The sequence below is a fragment of the Musa acuminata genome, chromosome BXJ2-3 (assembly GCF_036884655.1).
Source record: "Musa acuminata AAA Group cultivar baxijiao chromosome BXJ2-3, Cavendish_Baxijiao_AAA, whole genome shotgun sequence".
Taxonomy (NCBI): domain Eukaryota; kingdom Viridiplantae; phylum Streptophyta; class Magnoliopsida; order Zingiberales; family Musaceae; genus Musa; species Musa acuminata.
The window spans coordinates 35614142-35640884 of NC_088340.1; the positions used below are offsets into that span (position 1 = coordinate 35614142).

The 26743-nt window shown below is 35.9% G+C and overlaps 4 protein-coding genes across 8 annotated transcripts; 3 read left to right on the forward strand and 1 right to left on the reverse strand.

Moving 5' to 3' along the window:
• Nucleotides 1-577: 577 nt before the first annotated feature.
• Nucleotides 578-8592, forward strand: LOC103979332 (binding partner of ACD11 1). 3 transcript variants are annotated; one of them, XM_009395441.3, is made up of 5 exons: nucleotides 578-706; nucleotides 3080-3205; nucleotides 3910-3985; nucleotides 6347-6454; nucleotides 7912-8592. In XM_009395441.3, the coding sequence occupies exons 2-5, from the start codon at nucleotides 3090-3092 to the stop codon at nucleotides 8338-8340; spliced, it is 729 nt and encodes a 242-aa protein (XP_009393716.2). In that variant the 5' UTR covers nucleotides 578-706; nucleotides 3080-3089; the 3' UTR covers nucleotides 8341-8592. The 3 variants fall into 3 exon arrangements, with proteins under 3 accessions (XP_009393716.2, XP_064956241.1, XP_009393719.2); XM_009395444.3 differs by having other exon boundaries at nucleotides 630-759; XM_065100169.1 differs by lacking the exon at nucleotides 6347-6454.
• Nucleotides 8593-9570: 978 nt separating this feature from the next.
• Nucleotides 9571-15016, forward strand: LOC103979331 (shikimate kinase 3, chloroplastic). Its single transcript, XM_009395440.3, has 10 exons — nucleotides 9571-10094; nucleotides 12682-12728; nucleotides 12813-12867; nucleotides 12982-13054; nucleotides 13143-13230; nucleotides 13403-13485; nucleotides 13570-13699; nucleotides 14263-14341; nucleotides 14568-14632; nucleotides 14751-15016. Exons 1-10 carry the CDS (start codon nucleotides 9878-9880, stop codon nucleotides 14829-14831), a joined length of 918 nt encoding a protein of 305 aa, XP_009393715.2. The 5' UTR covers nucleotides 9571-9877; the 3' UTR covers nucleotides 14832-15016.
• Nucleotides 15017-15954: 938 nt separating this feature from the next.
• LOC103979330 (uncharacterized) lies at nucleotides 15955-17634 on the reverse strand. 2 transcript variants are annotated; one of them, XM_009395437.3, is made up of 5 exons: nucleotides 17252-17634; nucleotides 17063-17113; nucleotides 16810-16943; nucleotides 16452-16543; nucleotides 15955-16353 (listed from the first exon to the last, which is right to left on the reverse strand). In XM_009395437.3, exons 1-5 carry the CDS (start codon nucleotides 17594-17596, stop codon nucleotides 16331-16333), a joined length of 645 nt encoding a protein of 214 aa, XP_009393712.2. In that variant the 5' UTR covers nucleotides 17597-17634; the 3' UTR covers nucleotides 15955-16330. The 2 variants fall into 2 exon arrangements, with proteins under 2 accessions (XP_009393712.2, XP_009393711.2); XM_009395436.3 differs by having other exon boundaries at nucleotides 15955-16364.
• A 361-nt stretch (nucleotides 17635-17995) lies between these two features.
• On the forward strand, nucleotides 17996-25794 carry LOC103979329 (CRS2-associated factor 1, mitochondrial). Of its 2 annotated transcripts, XM_018822922.2 has the most exons (6): nucleotides 17996-18642; nucleotides 21027-21154; nucleotides 22969-23194; nucleotides 23268-23395; nucleotides 24951-25077; nucleotides 25276-25794. In XM_018822922.2, exons 1-6 carry the CDS (start codon nucleotides 18066-18068, stop codon nucleotides 25299-25301), a joined length of 1212 nt encoding a protein of 403 aa, XP_018678467.2. In that variant the 5' UTR covers nucleotides 17996-18065; the 3' UTR covers nucleotides 25302-25794. The 2 variants fall into 2 exon arrangements, with proteins under 2 accessions (XP_018678467.2, XP_009393710.2); XM_009395435.3 differs by having other exon boundaries at nucleotides 17997-18642; nucleotides 24951-25794.
• Nucleotides 25795-26743: the final 949 nt, after the last annotated feature.

Consider the following 26743-nt stretch of genomic DNA (forward strand, 5'->3'; position numbering starts at 1 on the left):
TATATATATATATATATATATATCCCTTTAAATATAAGTTTAGCATATAAATTATCATGAATTAATCTTCACCTATCAATAAAATGATGTTACAACTCAAATGGATATCACATGGTTTTATGTTAATTAACACTCTGTACCAGTGTAGCCAAAAACCCTTAAAATCACTATTTAAATTAGATAATTTTACCTCTTTGTGATAATTACATATAATTTACAAACATCCACAAAAGCTAACACTTGATTAATATATATATCCCTTTAAATTTAAGTTTAGCATATAAATTACCATGAATTAATCTTCACCTATCAATCAAATGATGTTACAACTCAAATGAATATTAATATCCCCTTCAAAAATATTAAAAAAATATAAAAGAACAGTCATGATCAATAGTAGCTAATTTAAGTTAGTTGAATATATAAGTGAAAAAAATATATGAATGCAAAACCAAAATGTTTGGAGACAATCCACACTAAGCAAATGGGATTCAAATTCTAAATGGGTGTCATATTGTACCAAAGCTTATGCGGATCTAACTTAAACGGATCGGATAACACGAATACTAGTAAAAGAATCCGATCCGCTATCGACGGGGGTTACTTCCCTGGTCTGGTAATACCGCGACTGTCTTCGTCTGATTCATTGTGTACCTTGGGAGGGTGGAGGACCGACATTGCGGCAGCGGAAACCCACTCCAACGTGGTTCGCGATCCTCTCCCTCGACCTCCTCCTCATCCTCCTTTTTGTGTTCCGTGGTTGCTTCTCTTTCCCACTTGTTTTCCAATCGATTACAACCCTCGATTACGTTTTCCACTCGAGCTTCGGGTTTTGACGTGTCGTGCGATGGAAAAGTGTCTCCTTTCTTACATCGGTGCCTAATTGAGGGCCAAAATAGCTGCAATTTCTTCTTATTTTTTGATTTTGTTTCTGAACTTACCGTCTTTTTGTATAGATTGAGTTGATTCCTGACCTAATCGTTTTGTGTGTTATGTCCTATGTGTTGTGGATCTTGTTGCTTTTGGTTTGTAGTTTCAATTTATCGTTGTGTATTTGATTGTAAATCTAGCTTTTTGTATAAATTGAGTTGATTCTTGATCTAATTGTTTTGTGTGATATGTGTTGCGGATCTTGTTGCTTTTGATTTATAGTTTCAAGTTATTTTCGACTAATTGATTGAAAATCTAGATTTTTTTGTTAAAATTGAGGTGATTCGTGACCTAATCGCACTGTGTGTGTCGATCTTGTTGCTCGTGTTTCATAGTTTGAATCTATGCAACAGCCATTTGGGGAAAAATGCTTAATTTTCCTTTGTGGTTTTGCTCAAATATGCTTGCAATATAGCTCTAACATCGTTATATATTTGATAAGCTTCTTCAGTTTAAAATAATTAGGTTCTTTACTGGACCAGCAACTAAATGTCCTTTAACAAGGGAAATGAGAATTTGCCACAACTTTGGAATCTGGTTGGAACCTGAGGACACTGTAACCACCTTTTTGTTCAAATGTCCGGTCACTATCGCAGAACTATCAACTTACTCTAGTTGGAAGCTGAGGGTATTGTAACTATTCTGGAACGATTAGCTTACTCTAAATTGACTTATACTGTACTGATAGTACTTAAATTTAACTTCTTATATTACCGTATAAGATAATTGGATTTTATCATCTAGATAGCATCAACAACAACAACAATAACAAAGTCATAAGTCTCAACTATTTGGGGTCGGCTACTTGGATCTTTTACTGCTATTGAGATCTATAAAAAATCATATGTTTAGTTAAGTTCGAAGTATTTAAATCTTTATTTATAGTTTTCATTAAAATCTTTTTAGGTTATTTTAATCTTTTTCTCGTACCACTAACAGTAATCATTTCACTTTTTCTGGCTATCGCATTCGGGAGTCTCCTAAGTACATGTCATACTATCTTAAACGATTTTCTCTTATCTTATCCTCTATTGAAATGATACCTAATTATTCATGAATAAAAGTATTTCTTTTCTTATCTTTCCTCGTAACTCTACACATCCATTTAGCATTCTTATCTCGGTAGCATAAATTTTTTGTATATGCTATTTCTTCATTGCCTAACACTCGGGTCTCATGATTGTCTTATAATTTTTTTTTTTTAATCTCAAAGGTATCTGATGACCACACAACACCCTTGACATCCCTCGTCATTTTAACATCTTATTTTTACTCTATGAATAATAAATCGATCTCTCCATCTTGTTGAACGATTGATTTATGATACCTAAAGCTTTTATTTAAATGTATTTCTTGTCCATCCAATTTAAATTTATTCTCCTATCTATTTCTAGAATCACTAAAATTATATTTTATATTATTCAATTTTAGTCTTATTTAATCTAAAGCCTTTAATTTCTAAGGCTTATCTCCATAACTCAAGTTTATAATTAATTTCACTGAGGCTCTCATTAACTAAAATAATATCATCAATAAATAACATGCACCAGGGAGGTTTTTCATGTAAGTGACTAGTAAGTTCATCCATTATCAATGTGAAAAGGTAGGGACTTAATGTATATACTTGATGTAATCCTATGCTAATAGAAAACTCATTAGATATACTCCTTATAGTTCTAACACTAGTAATTACATTATCATACATATTTTTAATAACATCAATATAATTAGTGGATACACCTTTCTTTTCTAAAACCTACTATAATAAATCTTTAGGAACCCTATCGTAGGCTTTCTCTAAGTCAATCAAAATCATATGCAAATCTTTCTTTTTCTCCTTGTACTTTTCCCCAAAAACCATCTAGATAGCATCAATTTTAAAATATATTGGCATGTAGGCCAAATTTAAGCCATCAACAAGCAAATGCATTATCTCAATCCATTTTAAGAACTGGGTAATGTCACTGCACAAGTAATTTGAGTTTATGTGCCAAAGTCTTTCTTCTAGTTGCTTCACATATTTCATTGACTTATTGGCTGTCTTTTTTATATTTAACTGGTTAACAGTCTGATTTTTTTTTCTTTTCTAGTTATGTTCTATTGTATATTACTACACAGATAACACAGGTAAATTTACATGATTGTGCAGTTTCAGAATCATGAGTCTAAGCGGATACACGGTGGAAGTCACTAACCTCTCTCCTAATGCAACCGAGAGAGATCTATATGACTTCTTTTCATTTTCTGGGGCTATTGAGCACATTGAGATTATCAGGTGATGACGCAGGCATGGCTCTTAAGAAATTTTCAAACATTCTTTCTGCATAAGCCAAACCTGTTTTTCCTGTATCAATCTTATGTTTCCTGTTGGTGTGGACACTCTGCAATGATCACAATGTGACCTCGCTCTTTTGTAAGCACTTTATGTCTCACCATTGTGCTGTTCTACTTTTTACTATTTAGGGAACTAGAAATGCTTTGCAGTGAGTCAGGTTATGAAATTTCTTGCCCATAACCTGATATTTTTTGATGGCGTGTTCTTAACCTAACATATTTTTGTTACTTGCTTTTCAGCTTCAAAAATTAGCTATTGTACTAAAATGTAGCTTTTCAAACTTTAAATTATTTTGTTTAGCTTCCTTTGCTTCAGATAGAAGAAAGCTTTAAGCAACATCAGATTTTGGTTTCTACATAAAATTTATGGAAGCATGTCTTAGGAATATTATTTAGGTTGTCTTGTTATTCCAGTTGCTGCATTTTGACATGTTTACTACTCACTCGTATCTAACATAAGGTAATTTGTGACGAGAAGTGAATGATCATTCTTACTTTCTCATCTTCTCCCTTTTCATATATAGTAAGCTTTTATCACCTATTTCTTCAATTTCTTGGTGATTATATGTCTTTATCACCTGTTTGTTCTGTTTGCAAATTTTTGTATGAAACTACCTTGATAGAATCTGAGATTCTTGTGTGCAGGACTGGAGAATATGCATCTACTGCTTATGTAACTTTCAGAGATCCTCATGCTTTAGAAACCGCTGTCTTGCTCAGTGTAAGTTCTGCATTCAGCTCTTAAGAAAGTGGTTTTACCACTCTATGAAATATTTGATTTAGCAACATGTGCAGCATAGTTGATTATTTTTCCTCTATTTATAGCTGTTCTTTCACTGGATTTCCGAACCATGTCATTTGAGAATTTCGATAAGTGGGTTGTCTTCATGACTTAATGACTCATCAGCTCCATGTGTGTAAATATTATTAATAGACAATCACATATGTCTAGTATGGTTTATCATTTAAGCTTTTAGATCCTTGAAATAGTTCTGTGTGAAACACCAAAAGTGTTTTGATCCTCGTTCAGACTAACAGCTAAGTTATTTACTCATGGCTTTCTACTGTATTGTAGTTGTTATAGTTTAATATAGTTGGTCCTTTTCTTGACAGCTTATCCTATTAGGATTTGTGGTCACCCAATCAAAATCTTTATAATGGTATGAGAGTGTGCTGCACATCCAAATCCTATATGTGTCCATTACTATTTTGCTTGTTGGTTAATTAATATTGTTCAATGTAAGGATTGCAATTTCGTATCGTACTAGAGTTTCACTCTTAGCTCGGTTTAGTATGGTACGAGCGTACCAAGCGGTATGTTTTAACATACCGCTCGATATATAAATATAAATATAAATATAAATATAAATATAAATATAAATATAAATATAAATATAAATATATATATCTATGTATGTTAAAAAAAAAACAAAAGAGGCGACGTCGTCGCCTCGTTTCTTCTCCCGCTTGGGGAACGGTCTCTTCTCCCCGCCAAGGCTTCTTCTCCCTGCACGAATGAGGAGAAGTCATCGACGACACCGAGGCCTCGTCGTCTTAGACGAGGAGGCGACATCTTATCTGCGGTGTCTGGCGAGGGAGGGCAGCGATGGATCGGGATCGTCGAGGGAGAGTGGCACCGGATCTCCAGGTTCTCCCTTTTCTTCTCCCTCTTCTTCCTTCTCCCTCGGCTAATACCGCTTGGTAGCGGGCGGTGACGGTCGAAATCGACCGTTACCGACCGATTTCAGATGGTAACGGGGCGGAAACAACCTCAATCGATGGTACCACCCGGTAGCGGACGGTTCGCGTATCGGTCTGCTAGCGGATCGGTACGGGCGGTATAATTTGAAATTAAAATCCTTGGTTTAATGTCCTTCTCTCTTATTGGCTTGCATTATATACTTGATTTCAGTTTCATACGTCAAGTCTATCCGGCTTGTGTGTAAGGGAAGATGTTAGAATTTTATATAGAATAACATTTTTCCAACAGCTTAGTGGCCATCCAATTGAAACATTAATTAGAAATATTCTTTATACGTCAATCATTTCAAGATATCTCATCCATTAAATGATTATGTGAATTATTTACAATCAAATTTTACTTATTAAACACATCTCAATTTAATTGTTCATGAAGTCTGATGTCACATTTTTTCTATTAAGTACTCATGTTGATTTTGATACAAGTGACCTTTTTTTTCATACGGTAGTCTTGTGCTTGTAAAAATTATATTTCCATGTTTGTTTTTGCATATCAACGCGGATAAGCAATTAACTATAGAACACTCATTTTCTATTTCTTTTAGCGTTTTTTATACATTTGTTTAAATACTGGTACATTATCTCAAATTTGGATGTTTACATTTAAATGAGTACTGTTTTAAAGACCAAGCTTGTGGTTTGTACCTCCTTCACAAAATATTTATGCTTTCCAATACAGTAAACGAACCAGTCTCCACTTCTCTGGGCATATCAACATAACCACTTATCTAGAATTTGGTTTATCACTGAAATCAAAATTCATTGAAATTAGAAAAAGTTTAGCCAAATCTCTTGATAGGTTTGTTCATGAACCAAGGCTGAGTAGGGTCTCTACAATTGTATTTATTTTTTTTTTCTGAATCTTTATTTTTACGTATTACACCAATATATAAATTTTTAACAGACAATTAATAGACATATATATTAATTTAATAAAAATTATCTGTTTTCTATGAATAAAAAAATTCAAAGTTTAATGTGTAAAGATATTAAAAAACGAATTATAAATAATACACCCAGTTGCAGGATATTAAGAAATAAAAACAACTATAAAGATATGTGTTTCTTGAAAAAACTGTAAAGAGGTGTTTCATTAGACACACTAACATATTAGTATAATTGCAACACTATAGCATTAGTCAAGATTTCAATTTTACCAAAGGGCCAATATGATTCCACAAAAATGGGAGTTGAAGTCCAATCCTCCACCCCTCATGCTGTGCCTTCTGTGCCAAACAAGCATCAGAACCGGAATCACTCATCTAGATTTTGATTGTATTTTTGCTCTACAATGAAGTATAAACACCTTTGGCATTCTCAGGGAGCTACCATTATTGATCAACATGTATGCATAGCACGCTGGGGATCTTATGATGAAGATTGTAGTTTTTGGAACAGACCATCTCATGAAGACAATACACAGTCCACGGTATGCATTTTGCTCCTTATTATAAATATTTAGTTATTAAAAATTGAACTAGCTTTAATGCACTTTATGGCATCTATTAAAGCTTGTACTAGTGTCATCTGTTGATGTTTTATTTAGTTATCTATTTCTTTGGTACACTGTCACTAGAGGGTTTATACCAATGTCATTTATTATTGTTTTAATTAATTAGTCATCTATTTCTTCTGAGGTGTTAGCAAATTTTATTTCACGTGAAAGGTATCCAATAAATTATTAGTACAATATTTCAATTACTGTAGCAACCATGGGCATAGCTGCTATCAACCATTGTGGATTTAATCATTACAGTTATGTAGTCCTTCATTTTCCGATTCAAACATGCAGATATTAATAAACAAAAGATTTTTTTTTATAGAATGGACATGCAACATTTCCAATAACCAAGTAACATAAAAAAGATAAGCTAATAGTGACATTGTTCTAAGAAGCAGGTACACTATGCAAGCACTCAGGATGCTACATAAACAGACGGCTGTATATGTCCATATATGGGGCAATTTCTGGTGTATACCTCTTGAGGCGTTAAATATCATGTATGTCTCTCCAAAAATGAAAAATATCACCGATGCTGCTCTGCACCCTCAGTCCCCTCCACAACCCTCATGTTTGATTCTGTCAGCTGGCTGTCAAATTTAGATTGAAATGATGATTGTTTTAATTGTTCTTTTTTTCTCATGATTTGTCTATCCGGCTACTTCCAATGTGATGCCATAAAAAGTTATGTGTGTTGTATATTTTTTGTGGGCATCAATAACTTTTAGAGATGAATTTTTTAATCTTTAAGCCAATTTGGAATGTTCACATAATGCATGAATTTATTCAATGCATAATGATGCCTAATGATCAAGAGAGAATTAAATTGGGCACATCCTTGGATCCATCAAATTGAAGTTCAAATCATATGTTCCATTTGGTAAATGCCAAGTTTGAGCTAGATCAATCATGATCTGAACTTGTGAAAACTTTTGAGCTCCAGTAGATCGGATGCACACATGAATTAGATTGATGAATGGATAAAATCGTGGATATTGTTGAACCAGATCAGGCACACTTCTAGTTTGAACAATTAGTGCATATATTTTGTTCCACGCAGATCAGTAGGTCTGTAATATATCATATGTAGATCCACATCCATAGATGGTAATTGTGCTATTCGGTTCTAGCTGATGAAGCATAAGTCGATCTGCATGTATACTGACCCAACACATCTGTTCACGTCTTTTGAAAACTAGTTACATTTTCTGCTGAATAATATTCATTCAGATCTGATTTTTATGATTGCAAACATGATATTAATTGTTATGATATCATTTTTTTTGCACCCCTGTTTAGTTTCTCATGATTTTTTTCTGAACTAGCAGCTTTAATATGTTATGTCATTTATATTTCATCGATGTGGTTGTTTTACTCCTAAGTAGATGCCCGAGGTCAACCATTTGAACACGACTCCTAGAGAAGCTGTGACAATGACTCAGGAGGTGGTCAAGACCATGCTGGCAATGGGATACGAGTTAAGTAAAGATGCCTTGATCAAGGCCAAAGCATTTGATGAATCTCATCATGTCACAGCTACTGCTGCTGCCATGGTTGCTGATCTGAGCAACAGAAGTGGACTGACTGACAAGATCAATGCTGGTCTGAATGCTGTGACGTCGGTGGATGAGAGGTATCATCTATCTGCGACCACCAAGGCAGTTGTATCTGCCACAACGAGAACAGCAGCAAACATCACAAACTCAGTAGTTAGCAGCAGCTACTTCTCTGCTGGAGCTCTTTTGGTTTCAGATGCTCTAAACAAAGCTGCCAAGGTTGCAGCAGATTTGGCCACTCATGGTGCTAAAAGGTGAAGCAACAGTTTATCTATAATGCAGAAAACTCTAAATGAGCAAAATGTAGCAAAATATCCAGAATGCAACTAGTATTTCAAAACTGGTGTGTGCCATGAGCTGTGTTATAATAAGTGATGAGTTGTAAATATCACACGACAATGTTCCTTGTTACTAGTTGTGGTTTCTTGGTGATGCTGGTGAAGTTTGGGATACATGATTCTAGCTAAATTTGGGATCTAAAAGGAATGTTATGTACTGATGCTCCCAATATTTCAGCTGTTGTTGCAAGTGAATAGAAATGTAAATTCTCTTCCGAATGCCAGTTAAGGTTTCTAAAAGCGAGGAAAGCGAGGAAATTTATGTTAGCTTGTGAATGTTTTTGTATATATATATATATATATATACATATATATATATATATATATATGTGTGTGTATATATATATATATATATACATACATAAAACATTCACACACACATATATATATATATATATATATATATACATGTATACATGTATATATATATATACATGTATACATGTATATATATATATACATGTATACATGTATATATATATATACATGTATACATGTATATATATATGTATGTATACATATACATATATATATATGTATATATATATACATGTATACATATATATGTATACATACATATATATATATATACATGTATATATATACATATATATATATACATATATATATACATATATATATATATATATATATATATATATATATATAAAACACGAATTCAACGTTGCATATGAGCCGTACACTGTGTATTCGCATCAGGACCAGCTGGAGGCCAACGTCGTGACGTGGCAAGTGATTACTGGCCAAGCGACAACCAGGGGAGGCGTCATCTGGGTTTGGTCAACAATGACGACGTGCCGCATCTCACTTCTCTTATGACAGTCAACCTCAAACCACATACTTCTGATGACCAAAATAACCTTCAATTTATGAGAAACAAAATCGAACTTACCATACCAAAAAAGATAATTCCAATTTCCAATAAAAAGAATAACAAAGAAAACATCATATGCAGACTAATATTTATTTATCGAATCAGAATAATTTCTTTGTTTTAAGATAATTCCGATACCATTTATATTCAACACTATCGAGGGCACATATGTCATTTCATAAAGTATCGAATTTTATATTTATTAGCAATTTTATTTTCTCTTGCCCCTATAAAGACCGAGAAATGCAACTTCTCGACAGCGTTAGGCGGCGACTAGTCCTCGTCGGGGTCTCTGCCTGCTGCTATTTTGCGCCGTCCCCTCCGCCCCTTGGTGGAGCTCCTCGCATCGCTGCCTCCTCTAGGGGTTCGCCCAGGCCCCGCTCCAATCGACCCCCTTGGTTCTGTTCATCGAATCTTCCCCTTTTCGCACCAACCTCTCTTCGCCCTTGCTCTGGAATGGCGCCAGATCGGTTGTTCCTGGCGGGAGCTGCGGTCTTCGGTGATCTATAAACGGAGAAAGGAGGCGTCTTTGGGCTTCTAGCGGTGTCTCTTGGATCGGGTGATGGAGGGGAGTGCGGCTTTAGGCTTGCAATCCTGTCCTTGGATCGGTCCGGACAAGGTCGGACGGAAAGGAAGCAGTTTCGTAAGGCTTCCGAACCGATGCTTGGAGGAGCGCAGGGTTTCCACGGTTCGATTTGGGGATCCGCGGCGGAGCAGAACTTTGTTTCGTCCAGGACAAGCTGAGCCAAAGATTTCTTGTAGTTATAAGAAGGCCCCAGGTACTTTTGTTTCCCCTCTCTATTTCTCCTTTCCAAAAATCCCAATTTCTAAGCGGTTGTAGAGATCTAATCTTAAAATAAGAACAACTATTGTTATTATTTTGGTTTAATTCGCTTATATGTCATTTAGAAGGTAATCTTTCTAATCGTAAACATGTGAAGAAAGTAGTAATGACATAATGAAGATCTCATTGGCTTTTCTGACATGGGGTTAAACTGTAAAGAATATTGAATACGTTAAATATTTGACAAGTGAACCCTCAGATCCTTGGAAACTATTAGAAATTGCAGGTAGGATTCAGTTAGATTCTATTAGTATCCAGTTCAGAATCTTTTCCATCCATGAGTAACATTGATATTTCCACTGAATTTTTTTGAGCGTTGAGGTCATCGGACAAGGATGTGTTCAATTTCATTATGGTGCCATTTTGTTCTACCTGAGTTTTTTTCCTATTGGAAGATCAATTTCTTAATGGTTTTAAATAATTCTGTGATAAATAAAGTTATTTTAGTCTTTTTGTCAGTTCTACTTTCAAATTTTTCACAAGAGAAACAATAAATAATAGTCAGTTGAGACATTGTCATTTGTTTGGATGCAAAGTCTATGAGATATGGCTCATCATGGTTATATATGTGCAACCTATCTGTCCAATCTGCAATGCCTAAACAACCTATCTGATGCAGTGCACGGTGAGCATTGGATGCTCCCAAGTTCTAAGACAATAAATTCCAGACTTAACCCTATCAAATTTCAAGAAAATGATTCGTATCTTGAGATAATTATAAAAATTCAAAAACCATCAAAGTATAATGTACCATGAATTTAATATTTATTGTAATTTGTGCTTGACTTTTAGTAAATTGTGACTCATTAATTAGGTGTCTGAGGGATTCAATATACAAGAGATCTATAAAAGGGGAAGGAAGATTGGTGGGGCATTCTAGTTTTTGAAACCTTATCAAACTTTTGTATTTGGAGTTATTAGCTCTTAGTACCTCTTGAAATAGAGAGAGTTCTCTTTGTCCTCCCATATTGCACTTCTTTCCTCACCCTCTCCTTCTCCCTTTTTTTTTTGTTTCACATCATTTAGTATTAGAGCCTTGCTATGCTTTTGGAGTACCTCTTTCTTAAAGAAACTAGAAAGGGCAGAGGGCGACGCGGTAAAAAAATGATGCAACCAGATAGAGATGAAAGGGATGCAGAAATTGAAGCACTAAGGAGACAAGTTGAAGAGTTTACCGTGCGCCTTGAACGTCAAGAAACCCATGGCACTAGAAGCTCAAGCTATAATTATGCAAGTGGTGTGTTAATAGAACCTTGGGTAATCTGCTACAAATCCAAAACAATGGGATCTCATGCTACCTCGTGTTGAATTTACTCATAACTTTATGATTAATCATTCTACGAGCAAGAGGCCATTTGAGATTGTTTATAATCGTATTTTACCTCATTATCTAGATCTTGCTAAAGTACCTGAATCACCTTTATTAAGTTCAAAGGGAGAGGATTTTGTTATTACCATGACAAAAATTCATAAAGAAGTAAAGAAGAAGCTTAAAACTAGCAACCAAGTTTACAAAGAAAAGGTCAACAAGCATTGTCATGTGAAGATCTTTGAAGAAGGAGATTTTGCTTGGGTCTTTTTGAAAAAAGAACGTTTTCCAACATGAACTTACAATAAACTCAAAGAGAAGGAAATTGGTCTTTGTTGAGTTCTCAAGAGAATTATGACAATACTTACAAGATTGAACTTCCTCGTAACATTCGCACTCACTCAACATTTAACATTCAAGAATTATCAATGTACCATGGTAATAACGACAATAACTCGTGGACGAGTGGCAAGGATGATGCAGTGCATGGCGAGCATTGAATGCCCCTAAGTTCCAAGACAATAAATTCCAAGCTCAATCCTATCAAATTTCAAGAAAATGATTTGTATCTTGCGATAATTATAAAAATTCAAAAACTTTCAAAGTATAATGCACCATGAATTTAACATGCATTGTAATTTGTGCTTGATTTTTAATAAATTGTAACTTATTAATTAGGTGATTGAGGGATTCAATGTATTGGGAATCTATAAAAGGAGAAGGAAGATTGGTGGGGTGTTTTAGTTTTTGAAACCTTATCAAATTTTTGTATTTCGAACTATTAGCTCTTAGTATCTCTTGAAGTAGAGAGAGTTCTCATTGTCCTCCCATATCTCACATCTTTTCTTGCCCTTTCCTTTTCTTAACCTTTTTTGTGTCACATCATTAACTCGAAAATGATTTGCATGATTTTGGCTTTTTTTATGGGTGATTTTTATTTTTTCAGGTGGAGTAAATTTCTTTCCTTTCCACTAGCTGTGAGGTTGCCTTTCTGCAAATGCTTTATTAACACATTGAGAATCTTGAATATACAATTGCTGAGATAACTATACTGTTCTTTGTGATAATTTGGAAATATTGATTATGCAATTGTTTAGATAACTATATTTTTCAAACGACATGCTTATCTTTGACATTCTTAATTATCCTTTGAAGTTTGACAATTGCATTTTAATTGGTAATCACTTTAGAACTTTTTTTTTTAATCACGCAGGGGCAGAGAACATCCATAACTCATTTGATGAAGCTCTCATACTAAAGGTTTGATTTTTTATTATTCTGATAATTGACTTAAACAACATCGTCCTTTACCATTTTGTGATCCTGATATTTGTTTAACTGCAGAGAAAGTCGGAAGAAGTTCTCCCCTACTTGAATGGGCGTTGCATCTATCTAGTTGGTCAGTTTTGGGAATTTGTCATGCTAGAAGTGGTTAAACAACTTTCATTGTAAGATACTTGTCTTGTTGTATGGATTATGATGTTTTAATTGGCGTGTTTGTACTTTCTTTCAGGAATGATGGGTTCTGGTAAGAGTACGGTAGGAAAGATTTTATCAGAGGTGCTATGCTATTCTTTCTTTGACAGGTTTGTGTCATTTTCTCGATAATGTATACTGTTCATATATATTATATTTATTCCATGTAATCTAATCTTTAATGTGTGTGGTTCACAGTGACAAATTGGTTGAACAGGCAGTTGGTGTATCTTCTGTTGCCCAGATATTTAAGGACTATAGTGAAGCCTTCTTCAGAGACAATGAGGTGCTTCCATCTTTGTAATTTCAATGATATTTTGTGATTAATGGATTACAAATATGATATCTTATGACCAAAGTGATATCTGACCAAACATGATGGATAAAAGATCTTGTGGCCAAATGTGTTAAGCACAAATTTGTGATTTCTTCCGTTCTTTTTCCTTGTCATGCTCCAGAGTGAAGTTCTAAAGGACTTGTCTTCAATGCGCCGTTTGGTTGTTGCGACTGGTGGTGGTGCTGTAATTCGTCCAATTAATTGGTAGCGTATATAATACAACATAAATCTTTTTCTAAAACCTCATTAAAAGCAATGTCAACTGAGTGCTGTTTTTTTAATTGCCAGGAAATATATGAAGCAGGGGATAACAGTCTGGCTCGATGTTCCTCTGGATGCTCTGGCTCGGCGGATTGCTGCTGTAGGGACTGCTTCTCGCCCCCTTCTGCATCGAGAACCTGGTGATCCTTACACCAAGGTAACCTCCTCACAATTTGATGATCATCTTTTTTTCAGTCTTTATGACTCATACTTCATATCATGGGTATCAGAAGAAGCTACATCACTCCTTTGGAACATTTGAACATTTTGATAGTCCTTTACATGTTCCAACCACCGGGTGGCTTGTTTACTTCCCCTGGTTCATTCATGTAACTTTGAGGGACGTGCTAATTCTTGCTGGTTCCCTTGTGTCTGTCTATTGGTCTTGCATTTCTAGTGGGCTGAACAGTACAGCATATCTTTTGGCTAATTTAGCTAGATCTAGACAAGCTAACTTAAGTTGGGGATTTTGTTCTGGACTTCAACTGTATTTTGATTCCTTGTTTTTGTTTCAAAAAAAAAAAAAAAACACTCTCCTTCCAACTGGATTGGAGATTCTAGTGCATCCTTGTCACTTAAATGTGCCATTCCTGGACAGTGTCTTCTGCCTTGAAGTTTTTCATTGTTGATACTTCATCAGTATCCAACTTAACTTTGATACGGTGGACCGGAGCTGAAAAAGATTGAGAACATGACCCAACTGTCGAAATTATGTTGCAGGCCTTTGCGAAGCTCACTGCACTGTCTGAGGAAAGAGGCACGGCATATGCCAATGCTGTTGCAAGAGTATCCCTTGAAGGTACATTTAGCTGCATTATTCTAACAAACAATATTTCCCGGATACTCCCTGTTTTGACTCAGGTCTTACTCTGTGCTTATTAATTTCCATTGTGGTGTGACATTTAAGCTTACATATATATTTATCACTTCATAAAAAGAAGGATTCCACATGCAGTCATTGCATTTTTTATTACGAACCTAATCCATCATTGTAGATACTAATTCTTATAATTATTTTTGTGCAGATATGGCAGCTAAGAAGGGCCACGAGGATGTTTCAGCACTTACCCCAACCGATATTGCCTTTGAGGTACAAATTATACTTTTGGTTGCTACAGTTGGTGGAAATATCTTTGAATCCTTCTTTCAGTATGTTTTAAACCATCGAAAGATATATAGCTTAAGCTTCTTGCGTTTACTGTTTACAGGCCCTGATAAAGATTGAGAGCTATGTTAGTGAGACTGCAGCTGTTTGGAACCGCAGTTGCATCCAGGGAAGGAAAAGCTAATACCAACCTGAGTTCTTGAATTGTTCATTTATGTATTGTGTAATCATCAGTCCCTTCAAATTAAGTACCTGCTAAGCCAAAGTCTTGTCCATGAGGATAAAAATGCTTCTAGTCCAAAATACACAACAATGTTTGCATGGAAAGATGCTATATTTTCCTTTTATTTAAATAGATTTCTTGGTGTATCAGCAATCTCTGAACCAATAATAAAACATTGTAAAGTAAAACAAGAGCTTTATATCTTCAAACTGAAAAATGATACAGGTGTAGCACACAATCCTGCAATTTTTAACAGCCAAATATCACTTTTCTAGATATTGGGAATCCAAAACATTTTTATTCTTTGTGAAGTTTGAAAATTGCTAGTTAGAATTGGTTGTACATCAAGCCACTCACAGAATCATGTTGATGACTGCATGAAGACTATCCAAGACCAAGGTTTGAAAGATCAGGACCAGATATATGGATCTGGATTGCTTTAAATCAGCCAAATCAGATACACCTTCAATTTATTTTAGACAACCACAAATCTAGAGAAAGTTTCAAACCAGTCATACCAGCTGAAGATGACATAAACCACAGGCATTCAGTTGGATTGGTCAGATATTGACTAATTTTAGCCTATACTCATGATTCTCTGCAAAATCATGGGTTCGAGGGACAGGTCTCACTCCAGATTGAAACCTACCATTACTACAAATCTTGAAACTTAGGAATGAAAAATACCAATACTGTAGATGTGCAAGAATGTTGCAAATATATGATGACAGAGGTCTCAGATATGGTGTGTGAACTTTCAGGCAATATATGTAGGCAGACCACAAAATATATCTTCTTTCAGTCCATAAACAAGAACAAGGTAGTTAGTTTCAGTTTCCCAATCCTCAGCAATAAATAATAATATAATGCTATGGTTCCAAACATATTTATGTAAATTTTCCATTTCTTTGCAAGTCAGAAGTTTCACAGCATGAAGTTTAAGATATTGTTTTTCTTATAATGAGGGCATAGGTATATTAGCAAGAAGCCTAGTGAAGCTACATAAAAAAGACATTTCTTCTATAAACTAGAATCCCGAGGAACATGCAAGATTAACAGCATCCAGGAACTACAATGAAAAATGTTGAGGAATAATAATCTAAGAGCAGTCACTTCATTCAGAAGTACATTGCAGAGAAGATTTCTGAACAAACAGCTCATTCAAAGAATTCAAAGCATCGAAGAAAACAATAACAAAAGAAGAAAGCCCTTCGAAAAGAAAACATATTAACCTACGGAGAACAAACTATGTGACTGATTGCTAGTGCAGCACCAGAAACTTTTGGGTTAAGAGCCTAGCTTCATTTCAGGATTGTTTCTTCCGGCTCCGTGAAGTCAGAAAGTTAAATACCCATCGAGAAATTTGAGTGACACTAAAAATTACTCCGAAAACCATACGCCCATTCACAATCCCCTCCCGCAGTTCCCTTGCAGTTCTAGCTACCACTGGTTCATCAGTCTCATTGCTCGGGTTGGTTTTCCCCTGCATGATTACTAAGTAAAGATTGTGTGAAACACATCATCCAATCTTTCAAGCTGCTTGACTTCTTGAATCATCAAAACAAAGAAAGATGAACCAACCCATAGGTGTCATTGTAGTCAAACGACGCAACCTGTCCTCAGCCACACGAACTGCTCGGGTGGAGCTTCTGACACCTTGACTTATCTCCTGCCTACACAACCATATCAAAGAAGCAAAGAGATGCATTTAGATCTAATTCATAGAAAGTGCACATATCACTCAGCTGCATATGTTGCAATTTAGCAAGACAAGCAAGATTTACAGTATTTTTCCTGACAACACCTTGACGACAAAAGAACAAAAATTTTCCTTCATACAACATCCCAAATATGCTTACCAGTCCAAAAAAATTATTTATTGTTGGTATCTATTTAGATTTATAGCTCAAAATCTTAAGCAGGAGAGAGAAGAGCTAACCCTAAATCTCTGAGCTCCATGGTTAAGTCACTAATCTCCATGCCGGACAATCTAACCGCAGCCATTGTATCAGGCAGCTCTTCAGCTGTGACATCCAACAGCTTTTCAAGTGACTCCGCAGCCTTCTTGAAAGCCTGCTCTCACCAACAAAGCAATTGAAAGACCATGATCGTTGCGAGTCACCACATGAACTATAAAGAAGAGACCTTTGGGCCAAAGACGATGCAGATTCTTGAAACAAAAATATACATACCAAAAGCGCTGGAATCGCAGACAAGAACAGCCATGCCGCTGAAATCGCAGTCTGAAGGATATCATATGCAAAATAGATAATTTAACGGGAAAAAGGTTAAATCTTGACGCTACAAACCAAAATTATAAACAAAAATGTTATTTTCCCCCACGATCTCCCAACAAACCAAGAGCAAGGACCGGATCGTACAGCGCAGGCGGTGAAATTGAGAAGAAGGATGTGCCTTCGATCGAGATTCCACCGTGAGAGAGAAGGACAAGGCGGAGATACGACGGCGGCGGAGAGGGAAGGGGAATCTGCGGCGGAGTAGCTGACGGCGGCGGGGAGGGGGCGGAAGGCGACAGACGAGAAAGGGAGGCGGGGTCCGAAGGGTGAGCTCTCGTTCCCGATCGCCTGCTCCTTCTGTGATTTCCTAACGATTCTGCTGGACGATATATTATTTAGAAGGATAGATTGGTCTGAAGCGGCGCAGGAGGAGGAGGGAGGAAGATGGCGGCATCTGACGGTGGCGACCGAAGAGGAAAGAAGCGACATAGCTTCGTCGTCGAACAGACATAGCTATCTCCATCTTGTTATAAGGTGGTAAGTAAATTTCCATATATACCCCTACATAATATTTGTCTCTACTATAAATTTAAGCTTACATATACCTTGCAAAACTTTTAAAAAATAAAAATATATCATTATAATTAATCCTCTGCATTTTTTAATCAATAAAAATTTTGGAACCCAATTAATATGTATCAAAATTTGCTTTAAAATTATTAAAAACATGTAGGATCAAATAATAAATTAAAGTAACAAAAAAATTATTTTTTTATGTTCAGTAAATTAAAAAGGTATACACACTAAAAAGATTAATATTTAAAGGGGTAAATATGTTATTTTGAAACTCCGACCGGATAGATACGTAAAACCATTTTACTTATATGCGGTCTTCGCCTGCCTCATTCCCACACCCTCTTACGGCGAAAACCCCAAAACCCTGGCCTTGATCATACCCATGATTTCCGATCCGATCACCCACCGGAATCGAACCCTCGCCGCGCTTCACGTCGCCCGCCGCCTTCTCTTCTCCTCCCTTCCTAGCCTCTCTCCCCGCCTCCTTGATCGCTACGGCTTCGTTCCGCCTCCCTCCCTCCGCCCGCACAATCGTAACCCTAGCTCGGGCCACCAGGCCGAGGCCAGTAACGACAACAAGAAGAAGAAGACCAAGGTGCCCTACCGGCCGCCGTCATCGCTCGACCGCGTCGGCCAGGAGCCGGTCCACTCCGACCTTCCTTTCGACTTCCGCTTCAGCTACACGGAGGGCAGCCCGAACGTTAAGCCCATCGGGCTTCGCGAGCCTAAGTACTCTCCATTCGGCCCTGGTCGCCTTGACAGGATTTGGACTGGCTTCTCTGCCCCCGCCGTCGACCCTACCGTGAGGTCCGTCGATGGGGATGGGCCGGAGACTGTGGATTTGGAGAAGGCGAAACAGATGAGAACGAAGATTCTTGGGAAGCCGCTTTCCCCGGCCGAGAGAGCATTTCTGGTCGAGAAGTACCAGAAGAATCGGACTAAACGGCAAGTTAACCTCGGTAGTAGTTCTTACTACGCTTCATTTTTTGTCTTAGGCCATCTGCTTTGCGATATTGTTCCGTGGTATAAAGAAGCTTAAATTTTGTTACACGCTTGTGGCCTTTGCTTAGATAGTACTAGTCTTGATACTAGCCGATGATTTGCATTCAGAGATGACCTTGCCAGAATCATATGCCTGTACATGTAGTACAAAGTCTGGTGTATGTAAATCAATTGCTGTTCTTAATCAGGAGCAATATAGGGATGGTTCATGAAATGCTTGTATCTTTCCCATTTCTTGGTTTTATTAGCCTGTTACTAGGTTACTGTATGTTATGAACAGTGATAAAAAGTGATGATAATTTATAGAATGTGGGAGTTAAGATATGCATCATCATCTATAGAATGTGTTTGTTTGTTCTATGTCAAGGGATTGACCATAGAGGCAGGAAAATTTTCAGTGGATTTCATATAAGAAAGGAGTAGTTAGTAGGTGCTACAACATGAATAAGAATCTGTATGATGTAGTGATTACTAGCGTATTGAGAATAGGAAAGGCTTTTGATTATGGTTTTCAGAAATGACTGGCATCTGATTCTTTTTTATTTATCAGGATAAGCTTTAGTTGAATTATAGAAACTGGTTGGAAATAAGTCAATGCAGTCAATAATTGATAAGAAATTGGTATCTTGATTGAATTGACTGAGATCAACTGAGCTTTGATTGAGAAATGCTCATATCAGTTTCACCCATTCTGTCCAATTTTGGCCTCAAGCCACGTCCATGATAAGCAACATGATTGATTGAAAAGGGCTTGCCCTACCTCAACTGTAAGATCTGGTTTTGCCTGTGCAGGTGAGTGGTGGTCCACATGTAGCATTGAAAGATGGCATAACATCCGCACCGGTATCATGTGCAATTTGATTCAATGGTTTATGATATCATCTGAATGAAATTATATTTCCTCCATTCAGGCTACGTTTAGAAATAATCTTCCTTTAATAATTTACAGATTTGTTTTTCATTAACTGCAAAATGAGACCACTTGATTGTAGGAGTTATCATCATGGAGCATAGTAGAGGATGAGCATATGAGTGATGCTGAGTGTTTCTTTGTCTAGACAGAAAATCAGGATTGGTAATTTGGCAATACAATTAACATCAACTGGATTAAATTGAAGATTCAGATATGGAAAAGAACATAATTTAAAATTTAGAATATAAGAAATCCCAAAGAAAAAAAAAGAAAATTGAAAACTTATATATTTATCAGAAAAGATCAGCTGAAAAATATTTTTATCAGTGCTTGAATGTTCACCTTACATACTTCTTATTGTTCACTGAAAATTTTTCTTTGCTCTTTTTTCTGTCTATTTTAAGTGATTTTGAAATATTTTAATTATCCTTCATAGTTTTAATCTGATTTTTATGTAGTCCCCTTTTATTGTTGGCAGGCCTTTCTAGACAAGTTGATTTGTCAACCTGGCAACTAAATCTTTGGTAATTAAACTAAATAAGAGAACTTATCATTAATCCCTTTGGTGACCATGATCAATGAGAAGTTGATTTCAGGATCTAAATCATCCACAACTAAGAAGGTCATAAGGAATTTCATGATGGAAGCTGTTGTCCTAAAGAATCTAAATATTGGTATCTTTGTATCATATATTTGATTTATTTTGAATTATTGCTGGAAGTGCATCTGTAGAACTCAGTTAGGAAGAATAAGGCTGAAAAATTCTGTTATTCATTCCTAAAGGTTGTTAGGAAGGTCCGTTTTGTATTAAGTTGAATTTCAGAAAATGATTAATATAAACAAGTAATTGAAGCTTTAAACTGAAATTAATGTGCTGTGAAAGAATTTTCTATTCTTGGTTTCTAGTATGATATGTAATGCAGTTCATCCTTGATTAAGAACAATTGTTATTGTTGGTGCATCTGAAAGTTAGGAACACCAACATGGAACTTGTAGCCGCAAGAGGAATTATCTATGCAATTTTATATTAACTAAGGCTAGATTGAATATTCATGGTTGAAAATTTATTCGCAAACAATTACAAGAAAAAATAATTCAAACACTTATTCTTAACAATTTAGAATTAGTTTTGCATATTAGCAAACAAATTTGCAATGCCTTATAATATAGGAAATTAAGAAAGTGTCTAATTTACTCCTAATTTACATTTCCTGCATCTGAAAAGTTTGGTTAATGACCTATATATACTACTATAAATTCTTCTAAACTATTAGTTTGTCTTTCATCTAATATATGATCTAGCTATGCATGGGTTGCCATCTCTAATTACCTCTTTGTCCACCTATGGTGTGAGATATATTATTTTACTCTGGATGATTATTATTTATGCCTTTATGGGGTTTTTACTTAACAAAGTTTCTTCTATAGGGAGAGATGGCCTTACACACAACATGTTGAATGACATTCATAATAATTGGAAGAATGCTGAGGCCATTAGGATTAAGTGTCTTGGTGTGCCGACTGTTGATATGGAAAATGTTTGCACCCAACTTGAGGTATATTTTTTGCTTATATTATTCTTGCAGCTACCATGGTCAAAGTATGTGACATATGTGATAGACTCTAGTTTTGTCATTTTGATCAACTATTTACGCCAGCAACTTTCCTTGTCCACATATATTATGTTTCCTGAATATACACAAAGAAATTGTTTTCTAATAGATTTTTCCAGCTTTTCCTTCTTAGAGAAGGTATGGTGCATACAATAATAAACATATGACATTTACAAATGGAGCATTTACATGTTTGTTTTGTCAATCATTCTGCAAGGCTTTTTGTCAAATAGAGATATTCTCGGACTTTTGTTAACAAGTCATCGAGACATGATTATATGTGATACCATCCAACTAGATGTCAAGGCACCCATTTACAGAGGACCAATTTTTTTCTTGCAAATTATATAAAATGCAAAACAATAATTTGGAAAAGGTGAAGAGCATAAAACATCTTTGATTATACAATGGTGAGTATAGGTTTTGTTTGTAAATTGCTAAATTGATGAAATAATTTGTATAGAGTGACCATTGAAGTCATTGGGCACTCTGGTGAGGCAAGGCTTGAGTACCTCAAGATGACCTAGGTAAGGCCCTTGGGCTTGGGGGCCACCTAGGCGAGCCTTGTGTAGGGCGTCGGGCAGCCCAAGCGCCCATCAAATCAATTTGAGAATTGAATCAGATCCTGACTTGACTTAGGTTCAAACCACTTGGTTTGATTTTATTTAGTCCAATTTAAAACCTAAACCTAAATCTTCTTGCCCCCCGTGTGACTGCCCCCACGACCCCTTTTTGGCAATAAAACCCAACCCAGATCACGACCGGTTATCAGCCAGTGTCTTTCCTCCTCCCTGTCAATAATTGGCGGTGTTCAGCAGCCCTCCCCTCTAGCGGTACCTTCCTCCCTCTTCTCCCTTTCCTTGCGGCTCTAGTGCCCAAGTGCCAATACTGAGTGTGTAAATATGGTGATGAAGGCCCAAGGTGTAGATTTTAGTTACATCTGGTGGCTGTATCTTTTAGACACCATGTCTTAGCTGATTGCAACTGGAGATGCAAATATGAGGCCTACTTTTAAATGCTAATTTGAAAGTTGCTATGCATTTTTGTTTTCTTGGTTGTAAAATGATGTGTTGAAAGAATGGTTATACAGAAAATTAGGTAATTTATTTTGCAACAATAAATGACTTAGTCACTTCCTTATCATATGATAGTGTTTCACTTTTGTTAAGTAACTCAGACCTAAATTTCTGTTCCAAGTTGAGAGCACAACATGGAAGCAGTATCTAAACTTTTTAAAGCTAAAATCGACCACTATGCCCTTGTCAGTAGAGCACAAACCTACCTTGTTTAGATTGTGATATCATAAACTTTGCTGATCAATGTTTCAGAAATATTTGGTTTATTCACTATAGCAAATATTTCATTTGGAATTAAATGGCATAATGCCATCAAAGTAGAGATAATATTACCATAAATCAATGCCTTTCTTTAAGTTTGCACTGTGGATGATGTGACTAAGTTCTTCCCAGATAAATCATATATGTTTTTGGAATGTTATTAGATTTCGCTTCCTCTTTTTGTTGGCTAATATCCTAAGGGCCCCAATCATGGGTAAAGCTAAGAAGTCGTATGTTCAAATTATTCATTTAATCAACTGCCCTTCCATTTTAGTTTGAAACAAATACTTAAGATGGACGACTTCTAAACCACTATGTCCTACTTTATACAGTGCTGTGTATCCATCGAGTCTATTCTTCATGTATGTTTTTTTCTGCTTTCTGGATATTTTCTCTGAAATATTTGGTCGATGGCTTCAGGAAAAGACTGGTGGGTTGATCATACACCGCCATGGTGGACAGATCCTATTGTACCGAGGAAGACGTTACAATGCTAAAAAACGGCCTAGAATTCCATTAATGTTGTGGAAACCTCATGAACCGATATATCCTAGGCTGATTAAAACAGTGATCGAAGGATTAACTATTGGGGAAACAAAGGAAATGAGGAAGCGAGGTCTTGCTGTTCCTGCCTTAACAAAGCTTGGTGATGCATCTTGCAAGGCTACTATCTCTTGCATACTGTTAATTTGTGTTTCTTATTTTTTGCATTTTTGCAGCGAAGAATGGATATTATGCTAGTCTTGTACCAATGGTCCGTGATGCTTTTTTAACTGATGAACTAGTTCGTATAGATTGCAAGGGCCTCGAAAAAAGTGATTACAAAAAGATTGGTGTTAAGCTCCGGGTAAGGACAAAACAATCTCAGTCAATTTTTTTCAAACATTTAACAGAAACATGTTATGTAATATACTGTAAGTCTTGTTAGAATGTTGTCTATAAAACTTGTCATGTTAGCCTGAACAAAATTCATTTATAATGCCATGACATCCTCAAAGTTCATTTATGATATCATGATATCCTCAGAGAAGAGGATTTTGTGTTGCATTTATGATATCATGATATCCTCGTTAATAGCATTTATGATTGATGCCCGTCGAGCGACATGTCCTGATCACTGCCATGGAGTTTATATTGATTTGACACCTTTCGAAATAACTTATTGGACAGGTGTGGAACTCAGATATTGAGTGGCATGCTGACTTGTATTGGCCAGTAATTCTGGAAAAATGAAAACACAATACAGATCAGTCTTTGAGCTGTATGATCCATTGCTGGTGCTTAGTTATACCAGTACTTTAAACTGTGATCACTACAGCGAGTAGTAATCCCCAACAATAATAGGTATGGGTATGTGGATGCTTTCTTGTCATTGAGCTCTATTGGGGTCAACATTACTAATTAAAATAATGGCTCTAATTGGTTTTAAAAGAGAAAATTCTTAATCTTGTTGTACCGCATACCATTAACTAATTAACTTCCTTATTAGCCTAGCTTGTGCGTTCATAGTTCTCCTTTGTTTGTATAGGTAGATCTACCTGTCAGATTAGATTTTCTACCTTGGGGTATATAAATTTTTGGATTATCTGCGGCATCAGCTGTATGATCAGTAAGGACTGAATTGGCATTATAGGATTGCCAGGTTAGCTTCTTAAGTTCATAGAACTGTGGCCTTGGACTTATGACATCCACAAGAGGGTAGTGTGCAATTGAAAACCTTTTTGAATTTCTATTTTCTGAATCAACAATTTTTGGTTTCTAAGAACTAGATTAGATTAAAAATGAAAGGAGTATCTTATTTTGTACTATCTAGTTCAATGGCAACTCATCATTTGGTGATCCATATTCTGCTGGACTTCCATCTCCCAATTTTATGTTCATGGGAGAAGTTGGATGTTCTCATGTGTTTTTATGTATTTGCCTAAATGTGCCTTGAGCCCATCGTAAGGAGGCATAGTCAAGAGGCACTAAATCAGCTTAGTTTCAATTCATTTGATTCACATTCATTAATTTAATATGCTGTAAGAAACTGGTGTCTAGTTACTTGGAAGAACATGATACATGAGGTAAGGATCAAGATTGAGGACTAATATGTATTGTACTAATCAATTTTCACCTTCTGGATGAGATACATAATAGAGTTGCAAGAATGCTTTGTTTTTGACAGTGATGCTAGTGTGAATGTTTATATTTATCTTGTATCTGTAAGGTATCTCCCATTCCAAAATGCATTATACTAAAATCCTTCGTGCTCACTTTTATTTCTAATCTCCTTAATTATTAGCTAATATTTGATACAGATGAGCATTTTTTCCCTCTGGTTTAAGGTTTTAGGCCCATTATTGAAAAAAAAGGTTATCGTTTGCTTGCAATTTTAATTGCTTGCTGGAATTGTGATGCAGGACTTGGTTCCTTGCGTCCTTGTGACTTTTGACAAGGAGCAAATTGTTGCATGGAGGGGAAATAAGTATAACAGAACCACCCACCCTAGTTCCGAAGAAAGATCTTTCACTCAGGTCACTGAATCAGGTATCTGTGCTGAGAATTGTTCCGTTGATTCTTGTAGCAGCTCAGTTGACCAAATCTCTGATTTAAATACCAATGATGAAGACACTGCATCCAGCACCAGTTGAACAAAAAAAAAAAAAGAAGGTAGATGTTAGAATCTGATGCTTGGGAAAAGGACTTGTGACAGTCTTCTGTGCTTGCTTCTGTCCATTAATGCAGAGATGAATGCCTCTCCTGGAGACTAAAAACGAAGCCTCATCTACTGAAGAGCCTATTTGTATTGAAGTCCGATATTATCTTGATGGAAATGGCAGATAAGGAATCATTCTTTCATCGGTATCACAGCAGTTGCTACAGATCAGTTCTTGCAATTGGGAACCAGTAGTTGTTGTCATCACCGTAATCCGACCAAGCAGCAGCTCATGTACTGAAGCAGATCATGTTTCTAATATGGCATCACATTTCTTCAAATTAGACAAAGTAAAATGTTCCATTGACCTCTCACCGGATGACCTTTTAGGTGGATATAGTTTTGGTTATCTTCTTCCGATTCAGGGAAACCTAAATTTGCCAATTCATCAGCACTTTGAACTGTGTGATCATTATAATGTCAGGGCACAATGAAAGTTTGTGATTCGAATTCCTCTACTTGATGTACAAGAAACTATAAGTGTTTCGTAAAGGCCTCTAAACCTATGCCGGTAATTGCATGAGTACATCTGAGAGAGAATTTATATTTTTCTTGTAAACCATATGATCCATGGTAAATTTTACTTACAGCTTGAAGCATTAGAATTGGGTACTAAACAATTTGAAGCTCGAATAAAATTAATTAAAATCATTATTTGCAGATTCTTTCCAAATTGGTGCTTTGTCACAAGATACAAGCAACTTTTTTTTTATTTTATATGCATTAAATTCATCGTCAAAATATTCTGATCCAACTTCTTCTTTCGGAAGCAAATACTAAAAGACGCATCACATAACATGGCAGACTCATGCCTTAGGTCGTCTCTTTGTTCTTCGAGAACACTAATTATAAATTGACCAGTTATCTTTAATAGGGTAACATTTTAGTTGGTGATGATGGACAGCGTTAAGTCAATGGTGGTACAGTAACACCGTAAAGAGCTAATTGTCAATGGTGGTACAGTAATCCTCAATGATGAGATATGAGGATTACTTTGTATTTGTGTCAACATCGACGTAATTGTCGAGTGATTTTTCATCACTCTGCATTTGTCCCAGTGTCGATAGTTGTCGAGCGACGAAAGAGTCACCGATGTAAATACCGAGCAATGTCATTTGACAATTGCATCGAGATACAGAGTGGCGTTACTTAACATTTGCATCGATAATCTTTTCAATCGCTTTCAATGTCAAAACAGATGCAGGCTGAAGGATTACTCGACAAACTGCATCAGTGTTGATGCAAATACATAGCAACCGTCATCTTTCGTCATCGCTCTCATCATTCATAATAACCATTCATGGACCCCAGTGATATTATTGTCCATCACTATCGATGTCATCTGTCATTATCAATTGAAATATTATTTTTTTATATATTTTTATTGATAAAATCGATAATGTTAGGATAAATAAATTTAGATATTTTATTTTTATAAATATAAAAAAATATTAATATGTATTTTTTAAGTAAAAAAAAATAAAATACTAAGATGTA